We start from the raw sequence: 17,687 nt of genomic DNA on the forward strand, positions 1-17,687 counted from the left end.
CTGGACGTTTTCTGGTCCTAACGTTCAGAATTCTGCAACACTGCAAAACTGAGTTGTATTGCATCTCCTATAGATGGATTATTACATCGATAAATGATAATACTCCTTCATAATATTTAAAGAAGAGCTAATAGTTATTCAGTATACCTGAACTAATAAAAATCAGCTTTACCTGTTGTTCGTCCTGGAGTTCATGCAATGTTTCCATATTTGCTGGATTTGCATGAATCACATTGTGTTGCTAAAAACAATTCATCTTTGGAGCAGTATCATGAGACATTTCAGTAATGTGATAAAATAGCTATACCTCCACACACACAGCCATACCAATCTTTAGTTAGGAAATAATTCTTTTTCAATGCCTTAAAGTAATAACTAGAGTGATGGGAATTACCTCAATCATCTTGCCTTCTTTGATTTATATTCCAGAATTATTCTGCAATGTTACTTTTTTAGTTAAACTCGTTGATTCTTGTCAGGGTTCTATTTCATCCTTCGTCTATCAGGATTTTCAGTGCTCCCACTTCCACACATAATACAAGTGAATTCTGAACATAGTTCATAAACTGGCAATTTAAGAGCAACAGCCCCATGAACTACTCAAATACCACTGTCATGAGAATATTTTGCCCTGTGGATCACCTTGTTTACCATTATTCTCTGTATTTGTTATTGGTGTTACTTCCTTTATTTTATCTCAAACAACTAATGAAGTATTTTAAAACACTGTTAAACACTTGTTTAAATGGGGAATTTTATTTTACCTATGTTTAGCAGTATTAATCACTTCCTTTCTTCCAAACTGTATGCCTGAGAGCAAAATCATCTTTAAATTGCTTCAACTCAGGCAATGAGTGAATAAAATTACCTCTTGGCACCTAAACAAACTGAAACCTACAGTGTTTTGTGAAGCTTAATTTAGTGACTCTCATTTAAAATGCTAATCATTTAACAGCAAAATCAGATTGTTTTGAATTATTTTTCATTCTGCCCCTCATGTAATTAGCTTATTTTTGGAGTTACTGACATGTAGAGTTCTGGATGGTAGATAGTCTGATTTTGTGAGAGAGATTCCAGTTGGCCAGTCCGTGCAGTATCCCTAAAAAAAAACATATATTTGAGTCAGTGAGAGCTTAACTGATAGAGGTGGAGCTCATACTGCTGGTCAGATCGAAGTAGAATGCCAAGAACAATGGTAAAAATCATTATACTTATTAAGCAGTTTCCTGCTTGATAAAGGCAACATGCCTTGGGTATCAATTCTCAGATTAGTGTACACATAAAAGAAAAACCACAGCAGTCTTCAGTGTCAGTGATTATATTTCCATTTCTTTGTAGCAAAAATATATCCTTCATCATGAAAGTTCCTTTACATACAATCACAAACACAAGGAAGTCTGCAGATGCTAGAAATCCAAGCAATGCACACAAAGTGCTGTAGGAACTCAGCAGGCCAGGCAACATCTATGGAAAAGAGTAAACAGTTGATGTTTCGGGCCAAGGTCCTTGATCAGGTCCTGGTGAAGAGTCTATGCCTGAGGCATTGACTGTTTACTCTTTTCCATATATGCTGCCTGGCCTGCAAAATTTCACCAGCATTTTGTGAGTGTTCTTTTACATGTAATAATGCTTTTGGAATTTATTCTCAGATGTCAGTTCTGGGAATTGCCATTCACTGCCAACAATTAATATCAACATCAGTTTATTTCAATAAATGGTAATTTCTGTGTGACACATGCCATAACAGAGCAGAATTCTCACATGTATGACATTATCACAGAACATATAGAATGAGCTTTGACAAGTCATGCAAGGGTTATTAAGCACAATCTTTCTTTTTAAGTCAAGTTTTTTGCAGAGGCATAAAGTCAACCAGAATGATTACAACATTTTAATTCTCCCCCAGAGAATTCAAAGTATGACATAATGTAATGTAATTTCTGCCAGAGTGATGTCTGCACTCTAATCTCAAGCACGGTGGGCCAGTGATGAGGAAGGCAACAACTTAGCTGAGCAAAACTAAACTTCAAACTACAAGCAATTACCAGCTACTGTTCTAATGCAAGTCTCCACTATTTCTCTATAAGCAGTCATTTATTTAGTTTCAGTTGGAGTGCAGAAGTGCAGTTCGGACCACGGTAAAAAGGTGGAAGCTTGTGTTTCAGATCTCTGTCTTTGTTCACTACAATCCTCTTCACTGGGAGTTGCTTTGCAGAGGTCCGACGGGGGCTTGCTCCCAGCTCACAAAATCTTTCTTATCATTGTAAGAATAATAGGGTTGTATTAATGGCATTGTTGTATCAGAGTTCAATGAATAGGATGGATAACCCTAAATAATAGCATTAATAGCATTACATAATAGGATTTTAAATGAGTGCTAAAGGCCTGTTAAGACAGAATTTGTGAAATATGTACAGGAAAGTTTCCTGAATCAATAGTAGGGTACCACTCAAGAGGTTGCAATATTGGGCATCATCCTAGAGAGTGAGGTAGGGCAATTTAACACATGTGGCAGCAGGGAACACTTGACTCTAATGAACATAGTTTTAAGATAGTGATGGAAAAGGATAGGTCAGCAGAATTAAGCAGGATCTAGCAGAGTTGATTGGGAGTCTGTTTGAAACTAAAGGAATGAAAGACACATGGGAAGCTTTTAAGAGAGTGATTGCAAGCATCTAGGAGAGGCATGTTCCTCCCAGGATGAAGGTAAACCTGGCATGTTCAGGTAACCTTGGCTTATGGCTAAGAAAAAGTAAGTGTACCTTGGGTTTGGGAAGTCAAGCACAGGTACATTCCCTGATGACTATAAAGAGAGTTAGAACTCTCTTAAGGGCTATCCAGAGGATAAAGAGGATATGAGGGAGATCTAGCAAGTAATGGGTAAGGAAATCTTAAGAGCTCTATAGCTATACTAATAGTAAAAATGTGGCTTTAGAAAGAGTAGGGCCCTTTGGAGATCAGCAGGACCAACTATGTCTTCAACTGCAGGAGATGGATGAGATTTTTAATGAATAATTCTGCTACGTATTTACTGAGGAGAAATTCATGGCCTTTAAAGAACTAAGGAAAACAAGTGGAAACCATCAGTATTAATCAACAAGCTTTTAAATCTTAAATTCTGTACCTCACTCTGCAACTAGATCCTTGAATTCCTCATTGGAGCCCACAGTCTACACAGACAAGAGACAACATCTCTTCAGCAACAATCAACACAGATGCACATCAAGGATATATGTTTAGCTCACTGCTCTACTGCATTTACGTGCATGACTATGTGGCTAGGCACAGCTCAAGTATCATCTATAAAGTCACAGATTACATTATGTTGCTGGTGAATACCCAGATAGTGACAAGGAGGCATACAGAAGTGATATAGATTAGCTGGTTGAGTGGTGTTGACACAATAACCTCAATTCAATATCAAAAAGACTAAGGAATTGATTATGGACTTCAGGAAGGGGAAATCAGGAGAAAACACATCTGTTATTGAGAGATCAGTGAAGGATAGGGTAAGCAGCTTCAAGTTTCTGGGTGTCAACATCTTGAGGGATCTATCCTGGGGCCAATACAGTGATGTAATCATGAAGAAGACACACTGGCAGTTCTACTTTATTAGGAGTTTGAGGAAATTTGGTACGCCACTGAAGATTTGTACCAATTTCTATAGATGTACAGAAGAGGACATTCTGATTGGTTACATAACTGCCTGGTATACAGGCTGCAATGCACAGAATTGCAAAACAGGATTATAGACTGAGCCAGTTCCATCATGGGCACAACCCTCCCCACCAATGATGACAACATGAAGAAGGGATGCATCAAAAAGGTGGCATTCATCACTAAGGACCTTCACCATCCGTAACATGCCCTCTTCTTGTTACTACAAGCCTGAAGACTCACACTGAATGATTCAAAAGCAGTTTGTCCTCCTCCACTACAAAATTTATGAATTTCACAAACCAATGAACACTATCTTTTATTCCTTTTTTGCAATATTTATTCATTTTGTAATTTATAGTAATTTTTTTGTCTCAGCGCTGTACTGCTGCCACAAATTTGATGTCACATAAGGCAGTATTGTGAACCTAATGCTGCTGAATGGCATATGCTATTTGACAGAGATTAAAACGAGTATGTTTCAGATGAATCATAAATGTACGTAAATGATCATAAATTTTTGGCAGGTGCCAAGTATTAGTTGCAGTGCGTTATTTCTAGCTTACCGGTTGGTCACCTTGATATGTCGATGGGTGGTGGAAGGTGATGGGACTCAGATCAGAGCCTTCTGTGAACCCGGTGTTCTCCTTTTTCCCAACTGTTTTATGTTGAGAAAATGCTGTTGATATACAAAATTATCAGTGGAAGTTTGCCAACTTCTGACAGAATATAAATGTGTAGAACATGTAAAATTCATAAAGCATAATCTTCTCCACAAACAACATGGTTAAGCACAGCAAAACGGCATTAATCACAAAGCAAGTAAAGAAATAACAGCTAATCAATCTCGATATATCCACCAAAATATCACAAATAAATCAATGAAAATAAATGCAAATGAAAATGCAAAGCCTTCCAGTCAAGATGGCGCCCGCAAACAATGATTCCTCAGGTGACATCTTCCAGATAGCTAATTTCTTCCATTATTTCACATTTTTTATGCCTTCTGCTTCTTCTGTTGGAGCCAGTGACGTACAGTTTGGAATCGAATGATGTAGTGCTCTGGTCTCCCCAGACAGGACTGCGAGCACCAGCTGCCTCGTGCAGAATCCCAAAGCCAGGCATGAGGCCATGATTGACTCCATTTTGAAGCATCGCGGAAGATTGAAGCATCAAGGGAGATACAGAGGAGGTCAGCGGGTACACTCCATGGAGGCCATGGGTTGACAGCGGTTGGCAACCAGGTCGGAGGAGTGGCGGTCATTCTTCATGGAAGGAATGAGATCGAGTGGCTGTCCTCCTCAATCCTGATGGGAGGAAATTTTCATAATTCTAAGATCTATGTGAATATTGGACTGTCCTTCAGTTTTCTGAGTATTCTCTCTTGTTGTTGATTGGAAAGGTGGGATTCCAGGTGAGCAATGTGTTAGTTTATGTGAGAGGGTGGGGTTGGGTATTTAGGGTCTGATGTTCTTATTAGTTTTTCTGTGTGGGTGATCTATAGTTTTTGTGTGTGGGGAGAGGGGGGGTTATAAGATAATAAGACGATAAGATATAGAAGCAGAAGTAGGCAGTTTGGCCCATCGAGCCTGCTCCACCATTCAATCATGGGCTGATCCAATTCTTCCAGTCATCGCCATTCCCCTGCTTTTACCACATACCCTTTGATGCCCTGGCTAATCAAGAATCTATCTATCTCTGCCTTAAATACACCCAATGACTTGACCCTCCACAGCCGCTCATGGCAACAAGTTCTACAGATTAACCAGTAAAGTAATTTCTCCACATCTCTGTTCTAAAAGGACGTCCTTCCATCCTGAAGTCATGCCTTTGTGTCCTAGCATCCCCTATCATGGGAAATAACTTTGCCATATCTAATCTATTCAGGCCTTTTAACATCTGGAATGTTTCTATGAGATTCTCCCTCATTCTCTTGAACTCCAGGGAATACAGCCCAAGAGCTGCCAGATGTCCCGCCTACGGTAACCCTTTCATTCCTGGAATCAATCTTGTGAATCTTCTCTGAACCCTCTCTAATGTTAGTATATCCTTTCTAAAATAAAGAGCCCAAAACTGCACACAATACTTCAAGTATGGTCTCATGAGTGCCTTATGGAGCCTCAACATCATACCTCTGCTATTACATTCTATACATCTAGAAATGAATGCTAACATTGCATTCGCCTTCTTCACAACTGACTCAACCTGGAAGTTAACCTTTAGGGTGTCTTGAACAAGGACTCCCAAATCCCTTTGCATCTCTGCATTGTGAATTCTCTCTCCATCTAAATAATAGCCTGCCCATTTATTTATTGCACCAAAGTACATGACTATACAATTTCCAACATTGTATTTCATTAACCACTTCTTTGCCCATTGCCCTAAACTATCTCAGTCTCTCTACAGGCTCTCTGTTTAGTCAAGACTACCTGCTCTTCCACTTATCTTTGTAACACCGGCAAATTTAGCCACAAATCCATTAATCCCATAGTCCAAATCATTGACATACATCATAAAAATCAGCTGTCACCCCTGTGAACTCTACTGGTAACCAGCAGCCAGCGAGAATAGAATCCCTTTATTCCCACTCTCTGCTTTCTGCCAACCAGCCAATGCTTCACCCACAATAGTAACTTCCCTGTAATTCCATGGGCTCTTATCTTGCTAAGAAGCCTCATGTGCGGCACCTTGGCAAAGCCCTTCTGAAAATCCAAGTACACCACGTCTACTGCATCTCCTTCGTCTACCCTGTTTGTAATTTCTTCAAAACATTGTTGTAGGTTAGTCAGGCAGGATATTCCTTTCAGGAAACCATGCTGGCTTTGGCCTCACTTGTCATGTGCCTCCAGGTATTCTGTAATCTCATCCCTAACAATCGATTTCAAAACAACTCCCCAACCACTCATGTCAGGCTAACAGGTCTATAGTTTCCTTTCTATTCTCTCCCAACCTTCTTAAATAGCGGAGTAACATTCACAATTTTCCAGTCATCCAGTACAATGCCAGAATCTATCGATTCTTGAAAGATCATCGTTAATGTCTCCGCAGTCTCTCCAGCTACTTCCTTCAGAACCCAAGGGTGCGTTCCGTCAGGTCCAGGAGATTTATCTACCCTCAGACAATTAAGCTTCCTCACCACCTTCTCAGTCGTAATTTTCACTGCACAACCTTCACTTCCCTGACACTCTTGAATGTCCAGTACACTGCAAATGTCTTCCATTGTGAAGACTGATGCAAAATACACATTCAGCTCCTCCGCCATCTCTGCGTCACTCATTGCAATATCTCCAGTTTCATTTTGTATCGGTCCTATATCTGCCCTCAATTCTTTTTTACCCTTTATATACTTTAAAAAGCTTTTAGTATCTTCTTTGATATTAGTCACTAGCTTCCTTTCATAATTCATCTTTTCCTTATGAATGACCTTCTTAGTTGCCCTCTGCAAATTTTTAAAAGCTTCCCAATCCTCTATCTTCCCACTCACATTGGCTTTCTTGTACACCTTCTCTTTTGCTTTTACTTTGGCTCTGACTTCACTTCTTAGCCACGATAGTGTTCTTCTTCCCTTTGAAAATTTCTTCTTATTTGGAATATATCTGTCTTGCACTTCCCTCATTTTTCGCAGAAACTCCAGCCATTGCTGCTCTGCTGTCCTTCCTGCAAATGCCCTTTCCAGTCAACCTCGGCCAGTTGCCTCTCATGCCATTCTAATTTCCTCTATTCCACTGAAATACCAACATTTATTTTTTATTTTTTTTATTTTTTCCCTCTTAAATTTCAATGTGAACTTGAACATATTTTGATCACTGTTCCCTTAGAGTTCCTTAACCTTTAGCTCTCTTATCACCACCAGATCATTGCACAACACCCAATCCAGCACAGCTGATCCCCTAGTGTGCTCAACAACAAGCTGTTCTAAAAAGCCATCCCTTAGACGTTCTACAAATTGTCTCTCTTGAGGTCCAGTACTGACATGGTTTTCCCGATTCACTTTCATGTTAAAATCCCCAACGATTATCATGACATTGCCTTTCTGACACACCTTTTCTATCTCCTGCTGCAATTTGTAATCCACATCCTGGCTGCTGTTTGGAGGCCTGTATACAATTGTCATTAGGGTCCTTTCACCCTTACTATTTCTTAACTCAACCCATACAGACTCTGTACGTTCCAATGTTATGTCATTTCTTTCCACTGATTTAATATTATTTCTTGTACACAAAGCCATCCTTTAGTCAAGTTCCAGAGATGGCCACAATGTCATATTTGCCAATCTGTAGCTGAATTTCAAGATCGTCCATTTTATTTCTTATGCTGTGTGCATTCAAATATAACACACTCAGTCCAGTATTTGTTGTTTTCTGTTTTAACTGCACCCCACCTCTATTACCCTATAACTCATGCCACTGGCTTTGATTAAGCCTCATCTCCTACCTGTTCTTTCTATAATCTCTGTTGCATGGTATCTTTGATTTATTTCTGTTTTCTCTTTCTTCAGCCCTATCACTCTGGTTCCCATCCCCTGCCAAATTAGTTTAAACTCTCCCCAACAACTCTATTAAATGTGCGCGCTAGGATATTGGACCCCCTTGAGCTCAGGTGTAACCTATCCTTTTTGTACAAGTCACTGTTTTACTTGCGAAGGAAGGGGTTGGGAATTTGGGATTTGATATTCTAGCTGCCATTCTCCAGGAGGGTGATCTTTTAATATTTTTTTGTGCAAGGAGGGGGATGGGGGATTGGGGTTTGCAAGTGTTGTATCCTTTTCCTTTTTGTGTGGAGAAGGGAGTTGATGTCTTTTCTTTCAATGACCCCCGTGTTTTTTTTTTGTATATCATGGCTATCTGAAGAAGATGAATATCAGAGTTGTATTGTGCATTGCACACTTTGACAATAAAATTAACCTTTGAAAATAACTTCATAAGTTGATAATCCCTGGAGAGTTCAGTTGACAATAAAATGCATTGTGTGAGTAAAATACAAGTTAGAAAGGCTCACTGTCTGATCTCCAATCTTTATGAATTAACTTAACTTTTGCTGATTTAGTGAAGTAGTCCAGAGTGAATGAAGGGGACTGCTTTACACAATAAGACATAAGACATAAGAACAGACTTGGGCCATTCAGCCCATTATGTCTTCTCTGGCATTTCATCATGGCTGATTTATTATCCCTCTCAACACCATTCTTCTGCCTTCACCATGCTTCTCATCTCTTTTTTATATGGATGTTTACTCTAGTCTGGGGCTGTGTGCTCTGTTCCTAAACTCCCCCTCTATAGGAAACATCCTCTCTACGTCCATTTTATCTCAGCCAAGGGTTCCCAACCTTTTTTTATGCCATGGATCCTTACTGTAGGTTAATGAAATGGGTGAAAAATGTACAGTTTATGTACAGAAAATGAAAATTCAGAACCACTGACATTGAGTTGGGGTTCCCTTTAAGAGTATGGTCTGATATGGTGATGTAACTACAAAAAGGACTTTTACCATGCTTGGTATCTTAGTATTCAGTTTTTGGAGTTCAATAAATGAATCATTATGGTTTTTCTTAAATATAAAATGCCTCAAATCATTTTATTTGCTAAAGCCTGCATTGGTAACCCTGATGCTCTAGAACAATTTCCACAATTATTGAACATGTCGGCCAGTGCAGTTGCTTTGAAACTGCCAGAGTTTTGGGAGCAAAATGCTGTTGATTGGTTTCTAGAAGCTGAAACCCAATTCAAGTTGTGAGAAATCATCGCCAATGACACCAAATTCACTCGGAAACTCCATGGCTGCAGGAGAACATGTGCCCAAACAGGATCTATACAGATTGCTGAGAATTCATCTTTATCAGACTTTTAGACAACTGGAGTCTGAGCATGCCAACAGTTGAACTCGTTGCCTGGCCTTAGCAATGCTAAGCCATCAGAGCAAATGGACCACATGCTGTCTCTCCTCGAGTATCACAATCTTTTTTTTTATTTTTGAAGAACTCTTTTTGCAGTAAATGCCTGATCAAGTTTGCATTGCTCTCACTAATGTACCCATGAAAGACGATAGGGAGCTTGCTAAAATGGCTGATAGCCTACACAGCCAGGCAGTGGTGCACAGTTCCTCCTCTTTTCCCTGGCTCAATATGCCTGGTCAGCAAGGCCTCCAACGAAAGCATACAAAAAATACTACTAACTAATGCTGCAAACAGACTATACCAGGTCTCTGATTCACCACACTCAGTTGGTATGAACACTAGGTAGTGCCGACTACCTTGCGGCTTCAACAGTACCTGCGCATCGGGACATGTGAACACTGTGGTTTCCAGCTGCCAGGGTTGTCTACTGTTCATTACGGACACCCTTTCAGTGTCCATGTGACACGGGTGCTCAAGTGAGTGTGCTACCGGCGTCGCCTATTGATGACAAGTCAGAAGCTTCACTGGAGGCTGCCAACTGCAGAAGGATCCAGGCTTATCAGCCACAGCAGGTGATGCTCTGCTTCAGAGGGAGATGTTACACCTGGAACGTCATGATGGCTAAAGTGGCTAGACCTCTGCATGGTGCAGATTTTTTGTGTGCCCAAGGACTATTAGTTACTCTTAAAAACTGCTGGCTTGTAAATGTCAAGGACTCTGGGTCGTTACCCTGCTCCCTGAGTAAGATCCCCACAATGAAATTGACAAGCACATGAACCACCACATCTGAGTTTACTCGACTGAGTTTATTCCCATCTCACCAAGCCTACATTCTCCACTGCAGTCACAAAACATGGAATCGAGCACCACGTTCCTACAAATGTCCCACCAGTCCATGCCCTCACACATAGACTGCACCCAGAAAAGCTGAAACAATGAAGGCTGAGTTTGCAAACATGGAGTGACTCAGAATTGTATGCTGGTCAAATAGCCCCTAAGCTTCAGACCCCCATAAGGTCCCTAAATCTGATGGTGGTTGCTGCCTATATGGAGATTGCGGATGCCTTAATGAGGCCACCACCTCCAATTGTTACCCAGTCCCACATATCCAAGACTTTTCGCATGTTTAGCCAGAAAGTTAATTTTTTCCAAAGTCGACATAGCTGTGATAACCCCATTTGGCCTCTTTGAGCTTCTGCACATTCCATTTTGGCTGAAAAATGGAGCACAAACTTTCCAACGGCTGATGTATTGAAAGACTCACAGACTTTCTTTTAGTTTACCGGAATGACATGCTTGTCGCCAGTGCATCCAAATACAACAAATATCTTATCTCTGCACATTTTTCAAGCTCTTAAGCCAACACGGGTTGATTATTAACCCTGATAAATGCCAGCATGGGTTGTCAACCATTGACTTTCTCTGCCATCGCATCTCCTTCCTGTCAAAAGTAGTCACTATTATGGATTTTCCACCACCCTATACTACTAAAAAGTTACAGGAGCTATCAGGCATGGTGAATTTCTAACATTGCTTCATTCTGCAAGCTGCTGAACTTATACTCCTCCTGTATAGTGCGCTTCAAGGCAATACTGCTAATCTAGTGCTTGACCGGGTAGCATACATGACCAGAGCTTTTGATGATACCAAACGAGCTCTTTCCAATGCCACCCTGCTGGTGCACCTGCTTGCCAACACACCCATAGCCATTACCACTGATGCTTATGCTGTGGGTGTTCTGTGTGAACAGTTGTTTGGAGGCATGTGGCAGCCACTTTGCCTTCTTCAGCCGGCAGATCTGTCCCCCAAAAAGAAGTACAGCACATTTGACTATGAGCTTCACCGTCTCTATCTGGCTCTCTGCCACTTTTGTTTTCTTCTAGAGGGTTGCCATTTCACAGTGTTGACTACATGTCCCTCGTGTACTTGATGGCCAAAATATCAGACCCTTGGTCTGCAGGGCAACAACACCACCTGGCTTATATATCAGAGTTGACAACTGATAACGAATCAAGGGGGAAAATAATGCTGTGGCTTATTGCCTCTCACAGCCAGCCATTGAGGTTATACACATGGTGGTTGACTATGTTGGCATTGCAGCCGACCAAGTTACTGATCCATAGATCCAGGCTTACTGAACAATCATGGGTTTGTGGTTTGCTGACTTTAAGTTCAGGGAAGCTGGTGTTTCTCTTTTGCAATGTCTCAAACAGTCACCCTCGCACTATAGTGCCCGCAAACTGGAGCTGGACAGCTTTTACCTCCATACATGGCCTCCCAAATCCGGGCTGGAAGGCCTCACAGAAACTGGCTGCATGTGACACAGCCTTAGAAAGGACTTGCATGACTGAAGTGCCAGCGGACAAAAGTTAACCATCATGTTCAAACGCCATTGGCACCTTTTGAGCAACAACTGGACCACGTCAATGTGGACGTTGTTGGTCTTGTTCCTCTTCCCATGATTTCATACAGCTCCTTACCATGGTGGACTGTACCACCAAGTGGCCAGAGGTCACCCCTCTAGCATCAAAGATGGCTGCAGATGCGGCTCAGGCGTTCATCAGCACTTTGGTTGCTCAATTTGTCACCCCCTCTAATATTTCCTCTGACCACAGATCCCAAATTCAATTCAGACCTCTGCATTGCGATGGCCCAGAACCTCGGCATTAAGCTATACCAACCACAGCGTATCACCCGCAGTCCAATGGCCTGTCAGCTGTTTCACGGCTCCTTAAAGACTGTTCTGAAGATGCTTTCCTGATGGACGAGTATTGGCACGATTGCCTCCCGTTGGTCCTGCTGGGGCTCAGAACAGCTCCAAAAGAGGGCCTGCAGTTGTCCGCAGCTATATGGGTATACGGGCAGCTGTTACAAGTGCCAGGTGATTATATTCCTGATGCCATAATTGCCTAGTCAGCCTCTCAACAGTGTTCTATGTTCCTCACTAAATTCAGTGCCTTTGCACCTATTCCTACCTCCCATCATGGTGCACAGCACTCTTGGGTTCCTAGTGTCCTATATTACACCTCGTTTGTTTTTGATGGCATGACGCATTCCAACATCCCCTTCAGCCCCCTTACGGTAGCACTTCCCGTATTTTGGAACGTAGGGATAAGCGGAATAAAACTGAATGTGTTTGGTAGATTGTCTAAGCTAGCCCACCAAGGTTTGTGGAATTCTGTGACCATGCCCCTGCTGTGTGTCACAACCATGAGTCCGTCAACACACTTCTAGATGAGCCAGAGGCACCTGCCGTTCCTCCACCCCTAAAGTACAGGATCCATGCTGGGTGGCTCAACCAAGCTCCAGACAGGCTCACAATGCCAGTTTTAGTGAATTCTCAGGGGGCCTCTGGAGGGTGATGTAATTGGTAGAAACGTACATAATTCACAACCACTGACATCGAGTTGGGGTTCACATTAAGAGACTGGTCTGACGTGGTTTGTGTTCAGTTTTTGGAGTTCAATAAATTATGCTTTTTCTTAAATAGAAAATGCCTCATGTCATTTTATTTGCAAAATCCTAACTATCATTAACCAAGAGGTCTGTGAATTCAAATTGCGGACCGCTGATCTAGGCCTTTCAATTTTATCAGATAAAACAATATCCCCCTCGGTTCTTCTAAACATCAGTGAGTTCAGGCCCAGAGGCATTAGTCCATTCATTCCCCGAATCATTCTCGTGAACCTCCTCTGGACCAGCTCCATTGCCAGCACATCTTTTCTTAGATAAAGGGGCCAAAACTGCTCAAAATACCCCATGTGTGTGGTCTGACCAATGCTTTATAATGCCTCAGCATTCCATACTTCCTCTTATATTCTAGTTCTCTTGAAATGAATGCTAATATTGCATTTGCCTTCCATACCACCATAGTTAACCGTCAGGGAATCTTGCAAAAGGACTCCCACCTTTTCTCTCTTTTTCCATTCCCCTTTCTGGCTTCTTAAAACCATAGAACCATAGAACATTACAGCACAGAAACAGCCCTTCTTGGCTATGCTGAACCATTTTTCTGCCTAGTCCCACTGACCTGCACCTGGGCCATATCCCTCCAAACCCCTCTCATCCATATACCTGTACAATTTTTTCTTAAATGTCAAAAGTAAGCCCTCATTCACCACTTCATCTGGCAGCTCATTCCACACACCCACCAGTCTCTGCGTGAAGAAGCCCCCCCTAATGTTCCCTTTAAACTTTTCCCCCTTCACACTTAACCTATATCCTCTGTTTTTTTTTCTCCCCTGACCTCAGTGGAAAAAGCCGGCTTGCATTCACTCTATCTGTACCCATCATAATCTTATACACCTCTATCAAATCACCCCTCATTCTCCTATGCTCCAGGGAATAAAGTCCTAACCTATTCAACCTTTCTCTATAACTCAGTATCTCAAGTCCCGGCAACGTCCTTGTCAACCTTCTCTGAACTCTTTCAACCTTATTAGTATCCTTCCTGTAATTAGGTGACCAAAACTACACATAATACTCCAAATTCGGTCTCACCAATGTCTTATACAAGCTCACCATTACATTCCAACTCTTATACTCAATACTTTGATTTATAAAGGCCAATGTACCAAAAGCTTTCTTTATAACTCTATCTACTTGTGAAGCCACTTTTAGGGAATTATGTATCTGTACTCCCAGATCCCTCTGTTCTACTGCGCTCCTCAGTGTCCTCCCATTTACCTTGTATGTTCTACCTTGCTTTGACCTTCCGAAGTGCAATACCTCACACTTGTCCGCATTAAACTCCATCTGCCATTTTTCAGCCCATTCCTCCAACTGGCCCAAATCCCTCTGCAAGCTTTGAAAACCTTCCTCACTGTCCACTACACCTCCAATCTTTGTATCATCAGTAAACTTACTGATCCAATTTGCCACATTATCATCCAAATCATTGATATAGATGACAAATAACAATGGACCCAGCACTGATCCCTGTGGCACACCACTAGTCACAGGCCTCCACTCAGAGTAGCAATCCTCCACTACCACTCTCTGGCTTCTTCCATTGAGCCAATGTCTAATGCAATTTACTACCTCTCCATGTACACCTAGCGACTGAACCTTCCTAACTAACCACCCATGTGGGACCTTGTTAAATGCTTTGTTATCCCTTCTTCTCCTTTGTTATCCCTTCTCCTCTCCTTATTAGCCTATCAGCTCCCTCTGGTGTCCCCCTTCCATCCCTTTCTTCTATGATCCACTCTCCTGTTTTATCAGGTTCCTTCCTTAGCCCTATACCTTTTCCAATTATCACCTCCCAGCTGCTCACTTCATTCCCCTCCCCCACCCAAGTACCTCCCTCCTCACCTAGCTTCACCTATTACCTTCCAGTCTGTGATCCTTGCACTCCTCCCACCTTCCTTTTCTAGCTTCTTACTCCTTCCCTTCCAAACCTTATAAAGGGTATCAGACCATTAACGTTGATTGTTTATTCCTCTCCATAGATTCCTCCACCTTTTTTATGTATTGCACTAAGTTACACAACTTATATTAGATGACAGCCTCTAACTTTTACAGGCACAACACGGGTTTAATGTTGACATAAATGGAGAGATTTTAGGAACTTTATAGATTGATTAATGAAATTGGAATAAAAGATTTTCCCTTTGTAACTGGCAACCTTGGAACCAAAGAGAGATCCCTATCAAAAAGTACATTTGCAGTGCTGGACATGTATGACCCACACTACCCAGGTATCTGGTGATAGTCTCATATTTTGCAAGTTATGAAGGGCAGCTTGAATGAGGTACTACTGACCTCAAGGACCAACATGATTCTCTTATCCTTAACCACAAGAGTGATCATCAATTGCACTACATAAATAATACTGTGATTATATTAACTAGCCAATGTTAATTACTGAATTTGAGATCCCGTTCATATAAAATGATAAGTAACTTACTTGTTTAACTACCTGGATTTGGAAGAAATTTTCTTTGTAAATGGTAAAACTATTTACATTCCATTCCAATGAAAAAAAAAACTATTTTCTAAATGGGGAGAAAATCCAAAAGTCTGAGATGCAAAGGGACTTGGGAGTCCTTGCGCAGAACACCCTAAAGTTCGAGTCGGTGCTGAGGAACGCAAATGCCAAGTTAGCATTCATTTCAAGAGACCTAGAATCAAAGAGCAGGGATTCTAGCGGCTTTATAAGGCATTGGTGTGGCCTCACCTTGAATATGTGAAGGTGCAGAGAAGGTTCACAAAGGTGATTCCAGGTTATCATACGAGGAATGTTTGATGGCTCTGGGTCTATACTCACTGGAATTCAGAAGGATGAGGGGAGATATCATTGAAACCTTTCAAATGCTGAAAGGCCTAGATGTAGATGTAGAAAGGATGTTTCCCATGGTGGGAGAGTTTAGAGCAAGAGGGCACAGCGTCAGGATAGAGGGGCACCCTTTCAAAATAGAGAAGTGGAGAAATTTCTTTAACCAAAGGGTGGTGCTTTTGTGGAATTTGTTGCCACTTGCAGCTGTGGAGGCCAGGTCATTGGGTGTATTTAAGACAGAGATTGATAGATTCTTGATGGACATGGCATCAAAGGTTACAGGGAAAAGGCTGGGAACTGGGGTTGAGGAGGATAAAGAAAAAGGATCAGACATGATTGAATGGCAGAGCAGACTTGATGGGCCACATGGTCTAATTGAACTATACATCTATTGGCTCCTATATATTAGTATAAATTAAGAGCAAATATATTTACATTATAAATTGTCAGATTTCAGTGGTACAGTATTTGCTAAAATTGACTATTTTTCTCTAATTGTTTGAATATTGTAATGATGCATTGCAATGAATGCAAAGAAAACAAATTTACATTTTATTTACAACATGTGCAAATATTTCAGTGTAATACATAGAACTGCTATGTTTTTCAAACTGTAAAAGTCCCTAATAGCAATATTGCATGACCTCTAGTGCTCTTAGAGTGAAGAAATGTACTGTTCACAAATTGCAACAACTTATGCATTAAGTTCAAAAAGATTTATTTCTTCCAGCAAGCTATTTCATTACATTTTCTAACCAAAGTGGTTTTGTATTCCGATAACAGTCAATCATTCAAATCTTATTTGCACATTTAGTACTTCCATCGGTCAAATTGAGCAATTTATTTTGTAACATTCCTGCTGCGCCATAGCTTCCACAAAACATGATTCAGACTTGACTGGGCCAGGCTTGGTAATAGATCTCTGGACCAATGCCATTGAAGAGATATGCAGTGAGCAAATCTGCACGTTTCTATTTATGGTTCTCAAATGGCACAGCATAGAACTAAGCCATTCAGGCCTTTGTCATTAAATTGGTTTTACAAATCATTCACTCCACCATTCTTACCAAATACAACATCAAATATCCTCCTTTTTGAGTAAGAACCTAGTTTAATATTTACCAACCTCACTAATGTTCTTCTGTCAATAGAATTTCTCATGGTCCAGCATGAGCCTGGATTCTCCAACCAACTGATACCCTTCTGTGAGCCCTGCAACAGCTAGTGTAATGTTAAGTACACCTACTGAAGATCACTAAATATGTATCTATGAGGGCCCATCGGATTCCTTTGTCTTCATCCCTTTATCACTTTACCAGCTCTTATCTTCTCACATCCTTCTCCTTTCATTTCCCCTCTCCCACCCACCTATCTTCCCCCCCTCACCTGGACTCACCTAGCAGCTGCCAGCTTGTGCTCTTCCCCTCCTCTCACCTACAGTATTTATTCTGCCTTATGTCCCCTCCCACTCCAGTCCTGATTGAGGATCTCAGCCCATAACGCCAAAAGTCCATTTCCTTCCATAGATACCTCTTGATCTGCTGTGTTCCTTCTGTATTTTATGTGTTACTATCCATTGTCATATTTGTTTTAGATAACTGACATATAATTAGATGAATACACCGTTCTAAAATAAATAGATTTAATATGCAGGTACTTTCAAAAGAATAGAAGGAAATAGACCCTGCAATGACAGGACAGTCTACCACAAAGATTGTTTTATTAAGCAAACCCAGTTATGTTCATTGCAGCTCTGAAGGTGACCGCTTTGTTAAAGTGGCAAAAATTTCAACAGATAGGAGTGGAGTTTAAGATGGGTCTAAAATCTATGTTATATGTCATTCTGTAGTACCATCCATG

At 41.2% G+C, this 17,687-nt stretch overlaps 1 protein-coding gene across 4 annotated transcripts in view; it reads right to left on the minus strand.

Annotated features, from left to right (window-relative positions):
- Window positions 1–17,687, minus strand: part of saxo4 (stabilizer of axonemal microtubules 4) — a 155,267-nt gene that overhangs the window by 87,107 nt on the left and 50,473 nt on the right. For all 4 annotated transcript variants that reach the window (XM_059975676.1, XM_059975678.1, XM_059975675.1 and 1 more), the window contains 2 exons: window positions 4,224–4,336; window positions 1,028–1,099 (listed from right to left, as the gene is read on the minus strand). In XM_059975676.1, the coding sequence (XP_059831659.1) occupies window positions 1,028–1,099; window positions 4,224–4,336 (185 nt within the window). The remainder of the gene's footprint in view (window positions 1–1,027; window positions 1,100–4,223; window positions 4,337–17,687) is intronic.

This window comes from Hypanus sabinus, chromosome 7 (assembly GCF_030144855.1).
Source record: "Hypanus sabinus isolate sHypSab1 chromosome 7, sHypSab1.hap1, whole genome shotgun sequence".
In the NCBI taxonomy this organism is placed as follows: domain Eukaryota; kingdom Metazoa; phylum Chordata; class Chondrichthyes; order Myliobatiformes; family Dasyatidae; genus Hypanus; species Hypanus sabinus.